This window comes from Botrytis byssoidea (genome assembly GCF_014898295.1).
Source record: "Botrytis byssoidea strain MUCL 94 chromosome Unknown BBYS_009, whole genome shotgun sequence".
NCBI classification, from domain to species: Eukaryota; Fungi; Ascomycota; class Leotiomycetes; order Helotiales; family Sclerotiniaceae; genus Botrytis; species Botrytis byssoidea.
In genome coordinates, this window is record NW_024065850.1 from 1,457,456 (window position 1) to 1,480,034 (window position 22,579).

The following is a 22,579-nucleotide window of genomic DNA, read 5'->3' on the forward strand; positions in this document are numbered from 1 at the left end:
TCATAATCATCAGCAAGTTGCGAGACGAAGCGTATGTCGTATATGCCTGCTTTCAAATGGAATCCCCATATGAAGCACAAATTCAAGTACTCCAGTTCAAATAAAAGGAAAGAACAACCAAATCCACATAAAAACAAAGAAATTCCAAAGATTTCTAGAAACTCATACAAAAAATTCAGCTTGAAATGAATGAGAAAAGAGAAGGAAAGATGTTTAACTCGAATGACTCCCAAACTATGCATTTGCATTTACGTCCATGGTATCATAATGCATTTGACTAATCGAAAGACCAGCTTTCTTGCTTGTCTGTATATGATTTATTTCGGTGGAGTATTATTCATGTTAGGAGTAGTTCCTCCACTATAACTTCGGCGTGGAGATGATGATGGAGGTGGCATTGATTGATGTTTAGCAATAACTGTCATCTTCTTCTTGAGGACTTGGAGACGAGTACGAATCATTTGAAGTACTATTTTCGAATTAGCATTTCAGTTACAGATCTGAGCTTTCACAAGCCCAAGAATTAGAGTTACCTTTCAAGACATCTTTTCTATCACCAAAATTGATACCATTGACTTCTCCCCCTTCGGATTTCTCCTTATCTTCCCGTAGACTTGATGATCTCTTTCGAGGAATAAGTTCTTCATCATTTTCGAGTACTGCCTCGAGCATTCTAATGGCAGTTGTATACGAAATTTCACAGCCAGGGAGATCTTCATTTGCCAATTCATTGATAGCTGCTGTACGACTCATCTCTAGAGCACGATCGTACATCAATTTTTCAGCAGTTATACCAGAGCTCAATACAACACCATCAGTGGTTGAAGATCCACCAACCAATCTTGAAGCTGTTGAACGATTGTTTGGGTGCCCTGGATGATCTTCAGGAAGGCGTTTTTGAGCCTCGATCAATTTAAGTCGAACAAGTTCTGCTTTCTCCAAGACTTCATTGAATCGAGTCCGGACCCACTGAACTGCACCGTTGATACGGTTTCCCGCTTGAGCTGCTGAAGATGAATCGCTTCCTGGAGTGTGACCTCCACTAATGATTCCACCACGTTGCTTTCGTGACCACCAAGCTCCTGCGATATCCATAGATTTCGAAAGAAGTGATAATGACTTGACATATAATACAAGTGCTTCTTCGGATAAACTGACAATAGCCTCCACGGTAAGACCATCATCTTCATCCATGGCATCACCCACCCTTTCGGGATTTGGACCTCCTAGGCCATGATTCATAGAAGGTGCTAAGGGAATAAGTTGTCGATATTTGACTTCAGCAAATCCATAAACAACATCACTTCGAGTCGCGGAGTCCTCAATAATATTGACAACTCTTTGATCCTCATCAATAGGTCGACCGTCTCCAATCAACCCAGCACTAGGTGTAGGATACGTGGGATAAGGGTTGTATAATTGTTGTGGAGATGGACCTTTTCCAATGAGAGTTGGAGACCAGGAGACTCCAAACACTCTGACACTTGCTCCTTGAAGTGCTTTAGCTATAGCTGAAGCAGTTGATGGACTACTACCAATTTTACCATAAGAACCATATGAGTTTCTCGCGGATGATGTATCTGGTTGGGTTCTTCCTGTTGCTTTTTGAACTGTGCGCGAAGGTGGTACAGCTACAGCTCCTGTTGTTGAATTTGGCTCCCCCATTGATGTATGTCTTCTGGGTAATTGTTTGGGCGTTGAATTAGCGCGCCCAAGTCTTGGACTTGCAGCCATTTCATCAGCAAAAGCATTTACTTCAACAGCTTTCTTCTCCACTAGAACATATTCTCTAGCATCACGAACATCTTGCTCGGCTTCAGTTATGGAATTACTCGACTGAATATCTGTTTTGGTTTGCAAATTTGCTTGCTCATCGTAACGGTGTTTCCTGGACCCAGTTCTTACAATTGGAGCATAGTTTGGTTCCGTGCGATCCTTGCGGTCTCTTTGTCTGGGCAGGGTATCCACATTGGGAGCAGTTGCAGCAGAAATTGGAGGAGGTCGATCTCTCGACCCAGGACGAGCAGCGTTGTGACCTGGTGTCCCAAAAGGTTGATTGGATTCTACATTAGGAGTTCTTGGAGATTGCTCCCCAATATCCCTGGTAATTAATGATTCATATGCCGGATCAATGTGCTTGACAGTCGGACTTTCACGTTGACGATCTCTCAAAGATGGCTGACGGACGATGGAAGTTTCCGGAGCTTTTTCTTCAGGTCGATCATCTCCAACCAGGCCAGGAATTGGTTCGGTCACAACTGGGTGAGCAAAGTATTCTGGAAAGGTTATTCGATCTTCCGGTTTCTTTTTAAGGAGACGTCGCACAATATCCTTCAAGTCTCTGCTATAGATGCCCCTACTAGGGAATCTAATTTCATCTTGGTTTTTCTCAATTTTTTGTAATAATTGAACATGATTTATTGCTTTGAAGGGTGGTCTTCCTGTCATCATTTCGTAAAGAACGGTGCCAATAGACCAGAGATCGGCTCGCGCATCATACTTCTCGTAACGCAAAATTTCGGGTGCCATGTAAAGGGGTGAACCGCATAAAGTCTCTGCAAGCGAGGTAGATGGTAACGATCGAGCGAATCCGAAATCCGCCAATTTGAGCATCGGTAGTGAATTAATTCCAACCATAGCCACAACGGATTCCTTGCTCGCTTTCATAGCTTCTGGTCCACCTTTTGCCCTCTTTGCGATCCATTCCGGTGATGGGATTAGAAGTAAATTTTGTGGTTTAACGTCCCTGTGTACGAAGTCCCGTTCCCTTAAGAATTCCATAGCACTTGACAGTTGTTTGAAAAAATGTCGAACTACAACTTGGTTGAGTCCGCCTTCAACTGGCATAGGATATTTCTTGACCATATCATAAAGCGTAGGGTTATCAGCCAGTCTATCCCTCTTCTTAATGAAATATGATAAGTCCCCCAATTCACAATATTCCATCATTAGATGTATATGCGAAGGAGATTCTCTGCAATCAATCAGGGCAACAATGTGAGGATGGTAAAGGCTTTTTAATATTTCGATTTCGACATATAGGTTATCTTTGAGTTTCTTATTGAGTCTGGATAGGTTTACGGACTTTATCGCCACGAGATTTCCACTGGGCTGTGATAAGACGCGTTAGCATTAGAAGCATGAGAGAATATGAGACGGGAGTTGTAGAGATCAGATCTGGGTCCTGAAAGCTCTCAAGAATCATCATAAAGAGTAGATGAGATGACAAGGCTGCCATCTACTCCATTACATACCATATGTGTACCCCGATAAACCGTGGCGAAGCTCCCTTTACCAATTTGCTCATTGATAGTAAAAGATCCCACGCCTGCCTTCTGTCGTCTTGACGACAAGGATGAAGTTGAAGTAGTTGTTGAAGCCATAATTGCGATTGTTCATCCAGGAAGGTATGATATCCTTCTCAGTTTCTTCAAAGATCCTCCCCTCGACTCAACAACTCGAAAGAGGCAATATCCTTGATGAAATGATCGTCTGCATCGACACACTTATTGTCGCTTTGATAAGATGAAGAAATGAATAAAGTTGTGTGTATGGAGAAGGTTAAGAATGAGGAGGTTGTACGACGATGAAATATGTTAGGTAACAGTATCGAAGTTGAGCTTGCTGATATGCGCGCCCTCGGTAGTTATTGGCAAACCTTTCAGGAAATGGTCAAGGTCTCTCTCAGGTACACGGCAGAAAGACAAAAGGCAGAAGGTCGAAAGGTATATGCGGCTCGTGTGTTGTACGATATTGATGGCGGAGAGAGATTATTGGAACCCGGTTGGCTGGTTATTGTCGAGGATCAGGATAACGAAAGGCTGTTTGTAGATAGATCTGCCGAGTTCAAGGTAATGATTCGATAAAAGCCGTTTTAATTTTGAAGTATTACGATTGAAAGTCGGAAGGTGGATTGATGAAATGTTGTAAAGTATTTTTGAGAATGAAGTTGTATGTCGAGGTAGAGTTATTAAGATGTATATGATATTGATATTGATATTGATGATTGTGTAAGGATGAGTAGGTATGGCGTATTGAGTGTGTGAATAGTACCTAGCTAGGTACGGTCGAGGTAAGTTAGGTAACCTTAGGGTGAGTACTAGGTAGGTAATAATAAGATTTGTAAGTAGAGCAGAGAGAGGTAAGAGATCAATAGATAAATCGAGAGAAGAAAGATTTATAATCTGATGAGTGAGTGAAGTGAGGTTTACTATTCTTTTCCTCTTCTGGTTGTCATTCCAAAAGAACTCCAAATCAGTTCAGTCAGTCAGTCAGTTAGTCAGTCAGTCAGTCATTCATTCTCTTTGGTTTGAATGAGTCGTACTCGTGATATCGAAATTCAAAAGGTCTTATCATTGATTATCATTCATTATCTATTGGCGCTATACCACTTTGGATCAAAGGTATGATGCTAATACAATACTTTTCACTTCACGCAGTTTGGAGTGAAGTTGGTAGTGAAGTTGGTAGTGAAGTCTGATATGGTAGTAAAGGAAGAAGAAGAAAAGAAGGAGAAGAAAGAAGGTTATTGATGTTATGAATACCATCACATACTAGGTAGATACTTTATGTCATCAGCCATTGTATTTTAAATTCACTACTTACGCCATTCAATTCTAATCACGAGGGAAGACGAGGATGATCATGTAATCTTACCTACCTAAAGGATCAATCATTCACATTCATTTTTACGCTTGATAATCACTCTCACTCTCATCCTCACTCTCATCCTCACTCTCATCCTCACTCTCATCCTCATTGTCGATAATTCTTGCACATACCTACTAGGTACCTAGTGTACATCTTCATCTTCCTATATCAATCCTATCTTCTCCCTGTCCTGTCCATCTCTCCCAACTCATTCCCATCAAATCGACAGTATGATGCATCTCATCTTCATCGCCCCATTCATTTCCCTTGCCCCATCCCATCCATCTCCTCCTTCATTCATGCAACATTGATCACATGCGTTTGTCCTTTTCCCTTTTGACCCTGGTTTGGTTGGACCCTTAAATAAACATCCATCTCCATCTCCTTCTTAAAGGGCCATAGCCAACCAGCCAACCACATTCCCTTTCAAGCATTTCCCCACAGAACTCCTTTGCCTTTGATCGGTCGGTACTGGATACTTCGTATAGGAGCGAGTATCGCTATGCTTTCTCCATTTTCATCCAGAAGTATACGAAGTCGGAGTACAATTTAACATTCACCGATGAACGTATCGCCGATGTCGCACAACTTCATAGGCTGGTGGTCGATCAAAATTAAAATTAAAATCAAAATCACTTCTTTCCACATAGTCTTAACTGACACGCAAGAAGATTCCTATTACTTTGAATACTCCATCTTTACAACTCAAGAAAATCATGCATTCATTCTCTTCACAAGAAACTCACTCAAAGACTACAACCCAACGTTCCAACAATGCTAAACAAAGACCCAAAGGAATCCCTGGCATGGGGTACATACCGCTGCATGCATACACTTTTCACACCTTGACAAAATGTACCTAGTGTACCATGGATGGATGAAAACTTGGAAACCACTTAAGGACCCAATAACATCATAAGACCTGAACCTTGAGGCGATCAAGAATCTTTCGCTTTATTGATGATGATGATGCCGTGCCTCAAATCCACTACCATGAAAGCAGATATGGGTTGTGTTGGCAAGTCTTCTTACACCTTCTCGGAATATTCCTTTTCGTTTGATTTGATTTGTTTCAGAAGATATCTACGATTATGATATGTATCATACATACATCTTACCCCTCATATTAAACCACATGAATCAAAGGAAGCGAGTGTTTCCAATCCCGCGCACACACGCGATCATCGAGGCTTAAGTGTACAGATGAGCAATAAGGGTAAACAGTTCGATTCGATCGTTTTACCTCTAGGATACCTGCACACTTCTTAAACAACCTATGTACTCGTATGGGTATTGCATATTCATCGAATGAAAGACTTCAATTCTGATATTGACCGACACTTATATTTTTTTCTCAACAAGTTACAAATCTGATATAAAGTATATCTAGTCAATTGACATTGACATTGGCCACGGCTTATCAAGTTGACTCTGTATTGTTAGAAAAATGGCATGTCAATCGCGTGTCATTCAAGTATAGGGCGAGCTTATCAGGTTAATAAACATCGTACATTTATTTGACTTCAACCGACATTCATGATTCTCAGCCTACATTCCCGTACGCACGTATACACTTCTGAGATTATGGCCCTAAAGTTCGATTGGACATTAGTGTGCCCAGCAAAGCGGACATTGTATCGGAAAGACCTTTCTTATGATATCCTTTTACCCTTTTTGCTTTCATAATAATACTCGAGCGTAGTTATGAGTACCGGTTTGAGATTATACTCGAACAATGTCTGTCTCGAAGGGTAATTCTTCGGGCAACACCAATTCACCTTCATATCTATCCTACTACTTTGTACCATTTCTATCGCATTCTATCATACATGCTCAAGCCCTAAGCTGCGAGTGAAAACATCGATAAGCCACTGAAATTGCTGTTTGTATCAGTATCAGTACATACTCTAATTCTCAAACTCCAATCCGATTTCACAAGAAAATCAAAGTGAAAGCGAAATTTATCCACTGATAATAATAACATCGCAACCTTGTTGTATGTCCTCTTTGAATAAATACGTTCTGACCTTGTTAATTACTTGTAAACTAAAGACACGGCAAGGGTCCTTGGGGGTGACTCAAAACTTTGCTTTGTGCACTCGCTATATCTCTAAACCCATTGTTGTCAATGACCTCATCCGTGACATTTCAGTCATGCCCAAATTTGTACAATAAGTCTCCCCAATCCTAAGTCTGGGGTGTCCTCTGATGCTCTTTATGACTACTCAAATACACAGTGCGCCAGATATACAGTATGTTTGTCCACTGCTGTTTACGATGTCACTCTAGATATTGGTAAATGTTTGGAGAACGCGAAAGTCGTATGGGCATGGTAATGGAGACAGTATCGGATTCTGCAACAAGATAGGAACAATATCTACCATGCATCCAAGGTTGTGAATGAAATCATAGGTGTTGATCTTGTCGCTTACAGCGTCGTAAAATTTTGAATTCTCAATTTTGCTTTGTTAGTATGGTTTTATTATGAATGCATTCAAGGTCTTGAATGGCTTTAGATGAGAGGGACTTTCGTGTTGGTGTTATGAAAGAAATGGCAATGATAGGTATCTGACTTTACAGAAGTGACGTGATCTCTACTAAGAGTGCGTATCTGCATTTGCGAAAGGGGGGCATTATGAAGGATACGAGGTAATGACGCGGAGGCCGCGATGGAGATATTTATGGCGGCGGTGGTAGTGGGGGCGAATTTGGAGGAGCAGGTGCCACAGTGCGAGAGTCCTGTTGAAGATAGGGAAGGGGATATGGTGTTGAAAGTGTGTGGTGAAAGGAGGGGAAAGAGGATTTCCTTCGGTGTTGAGAGTAAGTTTTCTTAGTGTAGCGAGCGAGATCATTCATCCTCAATCACCATCCATACACAGCCAACAGTCTTCTGACCTGCGTAGTAGCTACTTCAATCTTTCTGCGCTTCTCATCTAGTGAATCTTGGTGCTGTGCATGCAATAAAGTTGTTGATATTCCTCCCTCGCAATTATTGTCCGTGGAAAATCACGTAGACAGGTATCCATATCCACATTCTTGGAGATATCCCACAATACTCTAGTCAGTTATTTAGTATTGAATCGAAGTGAATGGCAGTTGTATTTCACAGAGAGGAAGGAGGAAATGATGGATTTCGAGGATTTTGTCTCCAAATTTGAAAATCTGGATGGGGGGTTAGTGGGATATGGAGGTCGCGAGCGCGGAGCAAAGAGTTGGAAGTTGGGGGGGAGAAGGGAAAGGGGGATTTTTGGTGTTTTTTTGGTAAGAGGGGTAGTGGATTGGTAGTGGGTAGGTAGGTGGAAGAGTGGATTTTGAGGTCGAGGTGGGATATATATAGATTTATAAATATATCTGATATTCGAGTAACCATTAAACCATCTCAACATAGCTTCATTCCCATCCATCCATCCATCCATCCATCCATCCATCACCCCTCTGTCCAAATCATACTGTCATACCATCATCTCTCATCAACATAGTGCGGAATATTCATAGCATGGTTAGAGAATGAATTTTATTATATTGTAGTTATGTGATCAGTATCTATCTACCTATTCAGATAGTATATATTTTTCTTTCCGAATGATAGCTCACGGTATCGATCCTGGGGACTCGGGAGACGATGTGTAGATTGAAGTTAATTTATTGATTGAATAAAATATATAGTTACAATATTATTTATAGATTAACCCTAAGAATACAGAGAAACCCCTATATCTATATTCAGCATTCAGTATTCATCGCTTCGCCAAATAGTGTCGAGAAATCGTTGAGATCAAGATTCAAGATGAACCTCAAAAGCCGTGACTGTATCGCTGTGTATGTATGTATGAATGAATGAATGAATAGATCACTACCTAGGTATCAAGAAAACCCTCCTATTGCGCAATTCTTCTATTTATCTCTCTCTGCTCCCTTTCAAAACACTATAGTTGTCCCAGTTCGTTCGTTCGTATGGTTGGTTGTCTTGATTCATATTGATTCATATTGATATTATTATCCCGATTATTATTATTATTATTATTATTATTATTATTATTATTATTATTATTATCCCGATTATTATTATTATTATTATTATTATTATTATTATTATTATTATTATTATTATTATTATTATTATTATTATTATTATTATTATTATTATTATTATTATTATTATTATTATTATTATTATTATTATTATTATTATTATTATTATTATTATTATTATTATTATTATTATTATTATTATTATTATTATTATTATCATCATCTTAATCTATATCAATATTCCAATCCATTTTGTAATTCCGATATATATTATTATCCTATTTGATTTAAGGATAATTGTCCCAATATCTATCATTGTTCCACTACTTCCCAATATAATTTCCCAACTCATGTATGTCAACATCTCCACCTACATTATTATTCCAATTGTATTATCATCTCAAAACATATCAAATCAAATCATTAATCCAAAGCATGGTATTTATTCTCTCACCTCATATCGAGGTCCGCATTGCAATTCCAATTGGCATTATTCTCCCAATCCGTATCATCGATTCCATCAAACTCATTATCCAATCTAACTCATGTCACTCACCCACCTCACATCACCATCCAATCTCCATCATTCTTCCCATTCTTCCCATTTCCCCAACTATCCAAATTCATCCATCGCAATATCTCAATCTATTCACATATCCAACTCACATCATTCTTCCCATTCATATCTTCGTTCCAGCGTGTATCTATCATTCATTATCCTACCTACTTGATATAATTATTTAAACTCATGTCAATATCCCATTTATTGCACATCGATATTCTGATTCAATTCAAACTATCACTCTGCTATTCTCAAATAGCTCATCATCCAACAATACAACTAGCCCATTACAGAGCTCACTCTATATCCTCCCCTCCTCACCTCCACAAACCCCATCACCCCATTCCAATCCAATACTCCGCAGCACCAAAACACAGACTACACAAGACAAAAAATCACAAACTCAAATCATAGCATACTGCTCGATACAACATAAAGCAATCAAAAGATCATCAATTCATAAACTTCATAACTACCATACACATCTCAATCTAGCTTACAATCCACAAAAAAGCATGAGGTGAGAAGACGTGATTGTTCGAGATACTTTATCAAAAAGGTTTGTCTACCCTATCAAATTGCTCCAAGATCTCTAAAATTTGTTCAAGAAAAAAGAAAGTAGAAAGAATAAAAGGGCTCGCCTTGCGAGAACGAATGTCATGTTTGTGTATGTTTCCTCCACACCATCTATCGCTAGCATCCATATGATGCAGAGTCACCAGCTCACTGCATATCCCAAAATGATGGAGATACCACTCGCTAGAACCAGTCTAATTCCTCTGCACATGTCTATGCAAGTGTCTCGACTTTCTCTTACTCGCACTATTCTTAGAATAAACACTCAGTGTTAAGGAACCCCCACAAATCTCATTTGCATCTCCCTCGCACGCCATAGCACACTTACTCGCATCTACGGTCTGGCTTGGTAAACTTTGTCCACAGAAACATTGTCCTCCGTATTCTGTTCCCGCAACACTATATCCCTTTTCTTCGCAGTATGCCACACACGCTGAGTTGGAAACAGCACCTTTACCCACATCGGCAAATGTGACGCCAGAGAGCGCACGACTGGATTCTTGATCTGCGTAACAACCAGCATATGAGTATCCGGAGATAGCAGCCGGAGTACTAGAAGAGACGCTAGAGCCGGTAGGAAGAACTTGACCTGCAGTGACCGAGACGGTTTTGTACATGAGTGTAGAAGCGTGGACGGTGACGATGGATGTGAAGACTTGGCCTCCGGATGTGATGACGCTGGAAGATACGACCTCGCTGGCAGCTGATGATGCAGCTGCGACTTTTGTGGAAGCGACGCTGCGGGTATGGGTTTGAGAATTTTGGGATGCGGTTGAGGTTGGTGCTTGATAGAGGGGTAGAGAAATGCTTGGGATGGAAATACTTGCTGCTGATGTAGCAACTCCTAGTGCAGATGATGCAACATTGGACACCGAAGCAGCAACTGAAGAAGCACCAGATACAACTGAAGACACAGCTGAAGAAGCACTGACAGCTACTGAAGAAGCTTGAGAAGCAATACCAGAAGTGGCAGATGCGACGACAGAAGAAGCGACGCTGGCTACACCAGAGCCCCATTGTCCGATAGGGTTACTACCTGGTAACACAGACATAGTACCGTTAACAATTTCATCGATTGGTGATTTGATAGTGCAGGATGTGGTTGGATCGTTGAGACCACCGATGAGACCTGGGCATTTATCCATACCACTATCACCTGCGTCGCAGTTATCGATGATTTGCTGAAGAGTTTCTACATCCCAGCCTGAGATCTATGAATCTGTTAGTATATTGATGACACTTTATTTGAAAAGATATCAACTTACAAAATCAGCATGGAATCCATAACCAGTTGGGTCTCCATTAGCAAGAACAAAAGGTTGTTTTCCTTGACCCGGGGTCCATTGACTTGCAAAGAGGGGAGTGTTGTAATAAACCTCATAGAATATATGAGGAGTATGAATCCAACCCTCAGGACAATTTCCCTTGGTAGGCCAATCCATGTTTGTTTTGTAATCAGTCAACCCCGCAGCAGGATTATAGCATGAAGGGAAGTGAGCATCGAGACGCATTGGCGAAGCAAATCCATCACAATTTTGATCTGGAAATCCAACACCTGCTCCTTTGTTTTGCGGGTCCTGAATTCCTACTCCGTGTAATCCGTCTGAGTCGGCGGGGTAAGATGGAGTATCGTAGTTGGTACGTGGGCAGGTAACTTGGATTGGTTGGGGTGTTCCGAGGGAATAATCGACGATGGATCCTCCACCTCCTGCTGGAGGAGTACGAAGAGCTGCATTTCCTACTAACATTCGATGACCTGGCTGGAAAGCGGTGATCTTGTCGGTTGTGGGCTCGAAGCTTTTGAGCTATCAGTATGTCTCTTATCGAAATGTATAGAATCCGTCACTTACAAGTAGTAAACGTTCATATAGAACATAGGTACGGCTGTAATATTGGTGGGATCGTTTGGATCGACAAAATACAAGGAAGGGGTCCAATAATTGCTCTTATCATTCTTGACAAGGGAGGAAGTGCAGTTAGAATCATCTAAAGCAGTGGTGTCCCCCATCGTCATACCAAAAGCACTTCCTCCTTGGATCGCATGAACGTGGGTTCCAACGGTTCCTGGATTGACAATTGGGTCTATACGGGCGGTAAGAAGAGGTCCTGTTCCATAGAAATGGTTGACAGCGAAAGTTCTTGCAGTCGCAGAGTATGCAGTGGCCGAAGCGGCGAATGTGCTCACGAGGGCCAATTTTGAGAAAACCATAATGGCGGAGTGAGTGGAAATGAGGATTTTGGGTGTAGAATATGTACTTTGAAATGTATTCAAGTCTAATGGTGCTGGTATTTGTAAAATGACTGTTTTGAAAGCCGATGGATGGTTGAAAAGTGAACGAAAAACACAAGAGTGACTGGCCTCAATTGGTATTTGATGGAATAGAAGATTCTGTATCAACAGAGTAGCAAATGAAGGAATGAATAGCACGCAGAGAATGAATAAATGAATGTGGTGTACAAAAGTACGAAAGTGTGTTGAGGAGAAAGTTCAAAAGAGGGTGAGGAAAAGAAGCACACACAATACAGAAAAGTATGGAATCTTATATTATATGACTGTGACCTGTAGTCTCTTACAATATGCAGTGGTACCCACCTCAACGCGGGAAACCATATGAATATACGCTAGTATACCTATGTATGAAGGAAGATTGAGGTAAATAAAAAAAAAGACTCAGCCCAGAATCGGGATGCAGGGGAAACTAGATAGAGTGACACGGTTCTATCTTCCCCATGTCTGATTCCTATTTGCTACCCAAGAATTAAAGAATTAAAGTGAAATATTTCCAACATGACAGGTTAGTAAATGAAACGTTTGGTAAGGTCAGGGAGTGTGAGAAGGAAAGAAAGAGATCCGGGCGGAAATGTGCTCCAACTTCCAAGTGAATCGCCATGGAGGTAGGAAGCCATATTGTAGTGTGAAGGAAGGGTGGTCGAATCGTCGAGAATGAGAAATTTGTTGGTCTCGGTCTCTAGTTAGTAGTAGTTCCTGACGTCCGGATTAACACCATCCGATTGATTACATGGATCTTAGTAAGCCATTGGGGGCTATCTGAGTGGAAAGGAAAGATATCAGGAAGGGGCAAACAGTTTGCAGGGGCCACTGACAGGCACCAAATACAGATCCCTTTGAAATATCCCAGTCATTTCTATACCCTATCGAGCCCATTGACAAAAAAGGGATATCCATTCTTAACTAACTCGGCTACTTGGCGTTTAGTTTATGGTTTTGAAACGGCAAACCCAGTCAATCAGTCTAGATCATTAGTTCCCATCCAAACACAGTTGAAGCTCTCACCAATCAACTGTCCCATTCTAGGGATAGATGTTTCTTTTCCGTCCTTTCCCCCCTAGGGGCGCTTTTAATTTAACCTCATGAAAATCTAGTGGATAAAATGATCTGCCCTTAAGCTTTTGAAGTTTCGAAATATGTCCTATCCCATATCATTCTTGTCGCATTTAGACCACCAACCAACTATACATTCATCCAATTTTCTAATTTGGAGTTGATTTGTCAAATGGGATAGAGTGTTACTGCACGTCATGAAAATCATTTAATTGTCCGACCCTGTGGAGGTGAGTCTTTATAATGATGAAAACAGGAGATTATTCACATTCTGGTGGTCGGTCTACCTATCATACTAGAAAATCATTGTGATAGTTATGGCAATTACAATTTTAGATCATTGACCTTATCTCCTCTTCTCCCTGTCTGTCGCTGGATTAATTAGATCTTAAATCCACTTGATCACCCATCTACTATAAAGTTTCCCTGGTAACCTTAAAATCCTATGAATAATCTTTAATCCTTTCAGCGTGACATTAGGAGTATACGATAAAGTAAAGATTGTAACGACGTCTTATTTTCATTCTCATGTTAATAAGCCTCGATGAAATCATGATAAGGATCATTCCATCGTGCCGAACCTTGGCTGGGTTATGGCCGAGATGAGCTTCTTGATCCTTTCGCTTTTGGGTGTGATTTGAATGTGGCTGGTATTTCCATAATTGGGATACACATGTGAGTATTTACAAGCACATCAAGTTCAAAACACAGATCCCTCGATGAGATATTGAGAAAGCCTATCGCTGATTCTGATTGAAGGTCGTCCTATGTGAAATGCTGTGGATAGCATTCATTATGTGCAGTATTGTTGAGCTTCGACGTGACCAAAGAACAGCTCCAAACAAATGTCCGTGAAGCGTTACAATAATCGGCGGCAATGACACTATCTAATATTCGCCCCTCACTCCAACACATGTACGTATGATCATGATGTAAAAAGGGCGGCAATGATCTTTCTTTTGTCAGCCGCTCACTCTCGACCATTTGATTGATTCATATTCCTACGGACTCAGGAACAGTTCGGTGATAACATCAGCGTCAACAACTCGGTGGCACGAACAAGGAATTAATTCTCAAAGGGTACCAGTATGCTTTCTCCATTGGTTTTCGGACCATGCCCTCGAAGTGTACCTGAATCGTTCTCCTGCATAATGCAGTGTCGTCCCGTTGTGCAATGTTACATCGATGTCCTCAAGCACACGCGTCCGCGGTGAGTTGAAGAAAGTAGACATCAGCGCAAAGATGGTTGCACCTCCAGTCCTACTTCGGAGAAAAAGATAAGATGCTAAACAAATTTTGATGCTATGATCTATCTAAGTGGACATGTGGAAATTACTTCACGGGGAGATCGACGAATGAATCGCTCAGACCTTTCTGGACTTGTAAGGCTTACTCCATAAACCATCTACTCACAGAACTTCTCATGCAGCTAACTACCTACACTGTCAGAATCTCTCATCATCTCATGATTCTCACCTGATAGATACCCTTGGAAATAAATTCTTAACATACTGCCAAGCAAAAAAACAAAATAAGGAAACACGCAATTAACCAATGTTGTGTTCCCCGATCGAATTTTCACGGATAGTAACATGAATTCGTGGCGAGTGCCAACACTTGAGCTCATCTCCGCCATCGTGGTTTCGTGGTAAGAAGCCGTAAGACTCCCGTTCCCGCGCTCTATTCGAAACATTCTCGGAGACTTTTAGATCCAACGATTGTAAAATTTGTCAGACGCCCAGATAGAGTACATTTGACGGCACTTGAGTATGTATCTTGTACCAAATCACCGGAATTTAGTGTGATACGCTCGCACCTCGTGAAGCATTGGCTGCGGGAGAAAGAGAGACGGCAATGGGTGGATAGTTATGATTAAGTGAGGGATCAATTGAACTTTCAACTGTTCTTACTAATCGATGAAGGATATCAATTTTGGTTCTAATGTTCTAGTTCAACGGCAATGAAGAATTGTATTCTTAGTATGAAGTACTTGAATGCCATCAAATATGTATTTCACCAAAATGAAGGCTTCAAAGCCCGAGCTTGTTTAAAAATGACTGATCTGGTGGGTGGATACGCCAATACGGGGATGAAAGGTTGAATGACACTCACTGAAGCGATAACAAGCGATAAGAGAATTTCTTTTTCCCAAGTGCCCCTCCATCTACATTTCAATATTATCACCACCTCATCACTGCCACTCTAAATCACCACGAATTTCACTACCCTCTTTCAAACTCACTTCGAATTTCTCATCATGTCGCCAATCCCTATAACTATCCTTACCGGCTTCCTCGGCTCAGGGAAAACGACTTTAATTCTCAACCTTCTCCCACAACTACACGCCCTCAATCCCTCCTACCGTCTCGCTCTTCTCAAAAATGAGTTCGGAGATCTAGCCGTCGATTCCCAACTTGCTTCTTCATCTTCTATTACTTCTGTGCGGGAAATGCTCAACGGATGTATATGTTGTAATCTCGTCGGTTCTCTATCTTCGGCGCTTCAAGAACTGCAGGAAAGTTTACCAGTCAAAGTCAACGAATCAAATGGGGAGGAAGAGAAGGGGAGTTTGGATAGAATTATAATTGAGACATCTGGGTCGGCTTTCCCTGCTACGTTAGCCATGGAAGTCAATAGAATTGCGAGGGAGACAAAAGGGGCTTATGTATTGGATGGTGTAATTTCGGTGATTGATGTGGAGAATTGGAAGGGGTATGAAGACACGAGTTATACGGCGAGATTACAGGCGAAATATACAGATTTGGTGGTTTTTAATAAGTGGGAAGGAGTTAGTGAGAGAAGGTTTGATGAATGTTTGGATAGGTTAGGGGATTTGGAAGTTCAGGTCGCTTGGGTCAAGAGTGATAAGGGATCAGTGGGAGTAGATGTTGTGTGCGGAGTTGACGGAGGACTGGCTAGAGGGCTGGTCGATGATGTTGATGGAAAGGAGAATGGTCATAGTCATGATCATAAGGATAGGGAGCATAAACACGAACACTCTCACGACCATCAATCCGAAGTCGAAGTCCTATCCATAACCCTCACATCATCTTCTCCATCCTCAGCAATATCTCTCGCTTCCCTCAACAAACTCCTCACCAAAGCACCCAAAGATGAAGTATACCGCATCAAGGCAGTTTTATCCTCAGGTTCTCCTATTCCACCTTCCGATTCTTCTCTCTCGCTGCCCGAATCCGACATCTCTGTATCCTCATCCTCATCAAATTCTACTTCTGATCTCACATCAAAACCTGCAAAGTACATACTCAACTGGGCTTTTGGTCGTTGGACAAGCACAAAAATGGAAGAACAACAATTGGAGAAGGAACATGAGAGTAGCCAAGGAGAAGGCGTAGTACTGAGAATGACGATTGTGACGGCAAGAGATGAGAGCAATAAGTGGAAAAAGAGGATTGAAGGAGGCGGTTGGGTGGAGGTTGATGGTGGAGAGGGACAATTGAAGGTTGTGAGAATTTTGTGATGATTGAAAGTCTGAATGAGGATCCGTAAAAGGATAGATGGAGTGTGAAAATCTGGATACATGATGCATAGATACCTTGATACAGTTTTAGAAGGAGACAATCTTCTTATATATATAGTTATGAATAGAAAAAAGCAAGAAGGAATGATAAAATGAGTACGCGGTTGATCTAGGTACTGAACCATCAAATGCTTGGTTCTGCAAGTGCATGTAATTCCAAAATTGATAGCTCTTAATACCTAGTTTTGCAACCTTTTGAATTTATTAGTTGATTGATTTATGGATATGATATCTTTTCCCCAAGAGTATCTGGATGATCATGGCTGGTGAAGTTACTAACCAGTATCTTCAGCCATAGCCACTTGGATATATATGGATATCCAAACAACCTCGCTTCCTCCATACCAAATGATGCCTTAGTGGTGTAGCGATCCAGCAATTGAACCCTCATCCGTATTCCCTGAATACAATACGTTAGGATTTAGAATGCATCAGGTTTGCATCCTAATTCCATGAGGATTTAGTTTTGGTGTAGCGGCCAGTCGGTCCGGAGCTCTGGTCGAGATATGTTTGTCGTTTTTTTGCCGTTTTTTTTTCTTTCATTTTTTCCATTCTATAAGGTTGTACTTGGGTACTCACAAGTTGGCAAACACCCATCCATCGGCATTCTTTTTCTTGTTTCTCTCGCGTTCAAAGGTATGTCGATATGTAAGGGGGCGCAAGTAACAGGAACGACCTTTTCATTGGAAAATTGGGTTGCGATTCACTCTCCTTGCTAGAAGCGAGAAAAATGCCTGTTATTTCTGCCTGATCTTGTTGTCTGGATCCAATACCCCTCTCCCAGCTTCCCCCATTCTCCACTTATCACTTTCCACTCAATATACAATTTATGATTCGACTTTCTGTTTGTCTTCTGAGCTTCTTCATATTTATGTGATACTACTGTTACGTCTATCTCGGTGTATCAATCACGAATCATGGATCTCAAGACCTTATTGAAAGATCTCGATGGCGCAGTAGAGAAGATACATCAGATTCAAGCCAATTTAACACATTTTAGAGTAGAAGAATTGGATGTTAAGCTTAAGAATCAGTTGGAGAATTTGCTTTGTGAATGGAGCTTGGCTCGAGATGATCAAACCATGAGAGTAGAGTTGGGACTTGGTGAGCCATTGGATACAATGCGTATGTACTCCAGATCTACAACATCAAGCAGTATCTTTTCCAGATAACTAAATCATTAGTGTAGATCATCTTCTATCGTCGAATTTATCGAATTCGTCGAACTCATGGAAACACCTTACAAAATTCGAACAAGAAGGATCGATGTCTCCTCGCAGCACCAAACAATTTCACATCGAGAAGAAGGCCCACGAGCAGAAGAACCCTATCGATGAAATTACTGCCTATGTTTTATTCCGTCCGCACTCTGAAAACCCCACCCTTCCCCACAGCCATCCCTCCCAGCCTCCTTCCATCCGCATCTCGAAGTCCAAACTCTGGTTCTTCTCATCATTATTCAGTGACCCCCTTGAGCAAAAGCAGAATGGTCAGCTCGGAGATGATGATGACAATATCGTGTACGATGGAACCACGACTCATCAACCGAGGAAATACATCGATAATCTGACAATTTACACAACTGGTCTGATTCATTCGTATTACTCAAGTTTCTTTGAAGGTCACGATGAGTTTTCTGCGCTTTCCGATGATAGAGTTTGGAATGCTTTCACACATGGTTTGAGATTGGTGGAGGAAGGATATTTAGATGGGGGATTGCTATCAAAAAGGGAGCGGATGGACCTGAATCTGCGGGTGGAGTATGCGAGCGTTTAACAGTAGTCTCGAAGATGAGTCGAGGAGATTGAAGGAAGGGAGGGTGAGGACTTTGATGATCTAAACTTGAGACTTTGTAGAGCTTGGGCAGTAAGATGGTGACCAATGATTCATTAATTGATGTAGATAGGGATTAGTTGGATGAATATAAAGTATGTCAGTAATAGCATATGACCACTGGGGATCTCGATTCCTAGGTAGCTTGATGATTCCATATTTTCACCACGAGGGTACATTTAGATACGACATTATCATTGATATGACAGTTGATCAGAGAAGAGTCAATTACTCGCATCAGATTCATAATTTCAGTAGCAGTGAATGAGGCTCTGAAGTACGTGTTTATTGACATATCAAAGTATCTTCAGGACTGAAGATCGCAGGTGGTTAGTGCGAAGTTAAGAACGCGGCAAAAGGGCTAGGAGGCGGGGTAGACCTTGTAGCGTATGTGGAGGATCCAGACTCCCTTCCAAACGACTAGGTACTATACTCTAATAAAGCTCTTAATGACGTTCGCACGGAATCTTCAAGACCCTGATTGTGTACCCAAGTACTTTCCTAGAATGCGGTTTATAAGTAGATAACTACCATCTAACAATACTTTAAAAGTAACTCACTTTTACATATCCTTCCATTTTTCTCAAAGGCCTGTGTTGATAGATATTTAAACCTTTTAACCTGAACCTTGATCATAACTTCGATACAATTCTGCTACTTTCAGGTTACCGTTTTGAACTTTAAACTCTTAAATGTCACATTTTCCAACGATCTTAGAAGGGGTGAAGAGTGAGACAAGAGAGGAGGAGGCAGCAGAGGAGAAATTGAGACCTGGAGAGGGAAGATCGGAAAGTATGTATACCTATTGAATGTGGGATCATGATGGTGGAGGTTCAACAAATAACGTTTCGTTTACATTTCTTCCCCTCCAAATTACTGACATCGAGTTATTCAGCCATCGGGAAAGAATCTCAAGACCGATTTGAAATGGCATCCCGATCATCCTCAGAATCAGAGACACCTGGCGAACATTCGGAATCTGCTTTACTATCTCCGAATTCGAAATCTCGACTCGCAGGCTATCTCGAAGCCGAACTTCGCGATTTCCCCGGCGGAGACATAATCACCGCCGAGAGCGTTCCTCAATGGACGTGGCCTCGATCCGCGTGTCGTCTGTGGATTTTTCTCATGGTTCTGCAGAAATGCGAACGCGGTACTATCATCGCCTACGAAACGGCACGCAAGTTTAATGGGTTCGGACCGGCGTTGTATATCATGTTTAAGAGCGAGTGGCGGAGCTTGCTTCATGATAGTCCTGAGGATAGTATGACGATCTATTATTATTTACTGGCGATGAGGAATGAGAAGGGGGCGGTGCCGCCGGCATTTGAGATTTCACATTGTTGTTGAGAGGGGGAGGAGGGGAGGGGGGTGTGAGGAGGGCAAAGGTGCGGGAGGATCAATGGGTCGAACAACGCGAAAGGAGTGGAAGTAATGAGGAATTCGGATATCATAATCGTTTTATGCTATACCTGGCGAGCACTTTCTAATAATGTAGATATACCCCATATCGAGATGTTAATACATTTTGATCAATCCAATCTCTTCGCGATTCAATATTTATATATAGCGTCGTTCTCTTTCATGTGATTTCCTTTCGACCCCTACAACCTCAACTCAACGAATCGCAGATCTATCGATCCGATAACCTCGGTGCTTCCCCACAGAACCCCTGATTTTGTTTACTCCACAACGAGCTTATCCGTCTTGCCCCATATTATCTATCTATCTTTTTACCATGTTTCACTTCAATTTTGTTCATCTTCTCCACACGTCTATTTCCCCAGATCAATTGCTGAGGTTGTCTATATCTATGTACCCTCCTTGAATTTCTGCAAATCCAAAACTTAGTACCATAAGTTGTAATCTTACAAACAGATATCACGAAAATACAAAAATCAATACACAATGGCGACTCAAGGCCCAATAACCACTCCCCTAACCGCGTTACTCGGTATCAAACATCCTATAATCCTCGCCGGCATGGCTCGTACATCTGGCGGTCCACTTGCAGCTGCAGTCAGTAATGCAGGTGGATTGGGATGTATAGGAGGATTAGGATACACACCTCAACAGTACATCCCCCCTCCCCATCCCTCTCCCATAAACCTCTCTAACACCCTCCAGACTCCGCGAGATAATCCACTCCCTCAAAGCCAACCTATCAGACCCCTCTCTCCCCTTCGGCGTCGATCTCGCTCTCCCCAAAGTAGGCGAGGGCGCTCGCGCCACAAACCACGATTATACCCACGGCCAACTCGATGCGCTTATCGACGTGACCATCGAAGAAGGCGCACGACTATTCATATCCGCTGTTGGGATTCCGCCTCCACACGTCATAAAACGGTTGCACGATGCTGGGATTCTCGTGATGAATATGGTTGGCGCTCCGAAACATACTGTGAAAGCTTTGGATGCGGGGGTTGATATTGTGTGTGCGCAGGGAGGAGAGGGCGGCGGACATACGGGGGACATCCCGAATAGTATTCTGATACCGGCGGTGGTGGATGTGGCGCGGAAATATAAACCCGCGATGTTGAAGGGAGAGACGGCGTTGGTTGTTGCGGCGGGAGGGATCTATAATGGGAGGGGTTTGGCGAGTAGTTTGATGCAGGGGGCGTGTGGAGTGTGGGTGGGAACGAGGTTTGTCGCGAGTGAGGAGGCGGGGTGCAGTAGGATTCATAAGGAAGAGGTAGTTAGTGCGAGGTTTGAAGATACGTTGAGGACGTTAGTTGTGTCGGGGAGACCGTTGAGGGTTAAGATGAATGATGTGAGATTTCCCTTTTTTATTATTATTATCACTTTTCCTCTTTCCGTATTAATCATCCTTGTTATTACAATCTCCCTGTATTATCTATTCACGAGTTACTTATCATACTAACATCCCACCCCCTCTACAGTATATACAAGCCTGGGAATCCCAACCGGCCAAAATCAAAGAATTAACTCAGAAAGGTATCACGCCCCTCGAATACGATATGGAGCAGGGAAAAGACGTAGATATTCCGCATTTGATGGGGGTGGTGGCGGGGGTGATTGAGGATATTAAACCGGCGGGTGTTATTGTGGATGAGATGGTTGGCGAGGCGGTGGAGATGTTGAGGAAGGCGGATGGGTTTTTGAGTGCGGGGGTGGGGAAGGCGGGGAAGAGTAAATTGTGAGGGGGGTTTGGGGTTAGGGGGAGGAGAGGATGTGGGAAGATAGGAGAGGAGAAGAGATGGGGATTGTATGATCAGGGGGGTTTAATAGATTGCGGTTTGGGTGGAGAAAAAAGTATGGTGATCTAGGACTGTGGCTTGACTGATTAGGTACGGAGTACTACCTACCTACGTAGATATATATGTGCTCTTTCGCCGGATTGGGGGCTAATGTGCTTAATTGATATATCTTGACCAAAAGATAAAAAAATAAATGATACCTGTTCAGACAATAGGAATTCAATACCAACGAGCTAGCACTCACTACAACTACCCACACCACGCTCCACCGCATAGTAACACAATTTTCCTAGAAAGCGTGTATGATTTATTTATTGATCGCTCCATTGAACTATCCACAATATCTAGATATCATATCCTATCCCATCCCATCCCATCCCATCCCATTCATCTGCAATCACATATTCCATCCCATTCCATATTCCATACTTCATACTCCATCCTATACTCCATCCTATACTCCATAGCCCATAAAACAGATTACATTACCACCTCCAAACATACTAGACAACCCAGCCCAAACTCCTGTCTGTGATGATCGGATTACATCATCTCATCACATATAATATGAATCATATGAACCAAATCATCCAATGAACACCCAGAGTCATCCATCATCAAGTATAGCGAGCACTTCGCATATTCTCTCTTCTGTCTGTCTCCGGTAACGCCCGTCTGCCTATTCTGATGTTTATCGATTATCAAATGTTGTCTGTAATCTGTCACTTGTAGTGGGATGTTTAACAATCCTCTTTCTTGTCCTTTCCCTGCCTCCTAGTCCACGACTTTCATTCCAGCTCGTTTGGCTTACGATGAATGATCGT

At 42.0% G+C, this 22,579-nt stretch overlaps 6 protein-coding genes across 6 annotated transcripts; 4 read left to right on the forward strand and 2 right to left on the reverse strand.

The window, feature by feature from the left end:
• Positions 1 to 317: 317 nt before the first annotated feature.
• On the reverse strand, positions 318 to 3,383 carry EAE97_005574 (uncharacterized protein; the record flags this gene model as incomplete). Its single annotated transcript, XM_038876086.1, has 3 exons — positions 318 to 469; positions 534 to 3,111; positions 3,255 to 3,383. The coding sequence occupies 3 exons, from the start codon at positions 3,381 to 3,383 to the stop codon at positions 318 to 320; spliced, it is 2,859 nt and encodes a 952-aa protein (XP_038733423.1).
• A 6,337-nt stretch (positions 3,384 to 9,720) lies between these two features.
• EAE97_005575 (uncharacterized protein) lies at positions 9,721 to 12,760 on the reverse strand. Its single transcript, XM_038876087.1, has 3 exons — positions 11,671 to 12,760; positions 11,086 to 11,617; positions 9,721 to 11,031 (listed from the first exon to the last, which is right to left on the reverse strand). Exons 1-3 carry the CDS (start codon positions 12,027 to 12,029, stop codon positions 10,015 to 10,017), a joined length of 1,908 nt encoding a protein of 635 aa, XP_038733424.1. The 5' UTR covers positions 12,030 to 12,760; the 3' UTR covers positions 9,721 to 10,014.
• Positions 12,761 to 15,420: 2,660 nt separating this feature from the next.
• On the forward strand, positions 15,421 to 16,644 carry EAE97_005576 (uncharacterized protein; the record flags this gene model as incomplete). The annotated part of the gene is made up of 1 exon (XM_038876088.1): positions 15,421 to 16,644. One exon carries the CDS (start codon positions 15,421 to 15,423, stop codon positions 16,642 to 16,644), a length of 1,224 nt encoding a protein of 407 aa, XP_038733425.1.
• A 977-nt stretch (positions 16,645 to 17,621) lies between these two features.
• EAE97_005577 (uncharacterized protein) lies at positions 17,622 to 18,480 on the forward strand (the record flags this gene model as incomplete). The annotated part of the gene is made up of 2 exons (XM_038876089.1): positions 17,622 to 17,829; positions 17,894 to 18,480. 2 exons carry the CDS (start codon positions 17,622 to 17,624, stop codon positions 18,478 to 18,480), a joined length of 795 nt encoding a protein of 264 aa, XP_038733426.1.
• A 749-nt stretch (positions 18,481 to 19,229) lies between these two features.
• EAE97_005578 (uncharacterized protein) lies at positions 19,230 to 19,887 on the forward strand (the record flags this gene model as incomplete). Its single annotated transcript, XM_038876090.1, has 2 exons — positions 19,230 to 19,329; positions 19,433 to 19,887. 2 exons carry the CDS (start codon positions 19,230 to 19,232, stop codon positions 19,885 to 19,887), a joined length of 555 nt encoding a protein of 184 aa, XP_038733427.1.
• Positions 19,888 to 20,445: 558 nt separating this feature from the next.
• On the forward strand, positions 20,446 to 21,698 carry EAE97_005579 (uncharacterized protein; the record flags this gene model as incomplete). The annotated part of the gene is made up of 3 exons (XM_038876091.1): positions 20,446 to 20,612; positions 20,665 to 21,307; positions 21,438 to 21,698. 3 exons carry the CDS (start codon positions 20,446 to 20,448, stop codon positions 21,696 to 21,698), a joined length of 1,071 nt encoding a protein of 356 aa, XP_038733428.1.
• Between the last annotated feature and the right edge of the window lie 881 nt (positions 21,699 to 22,579).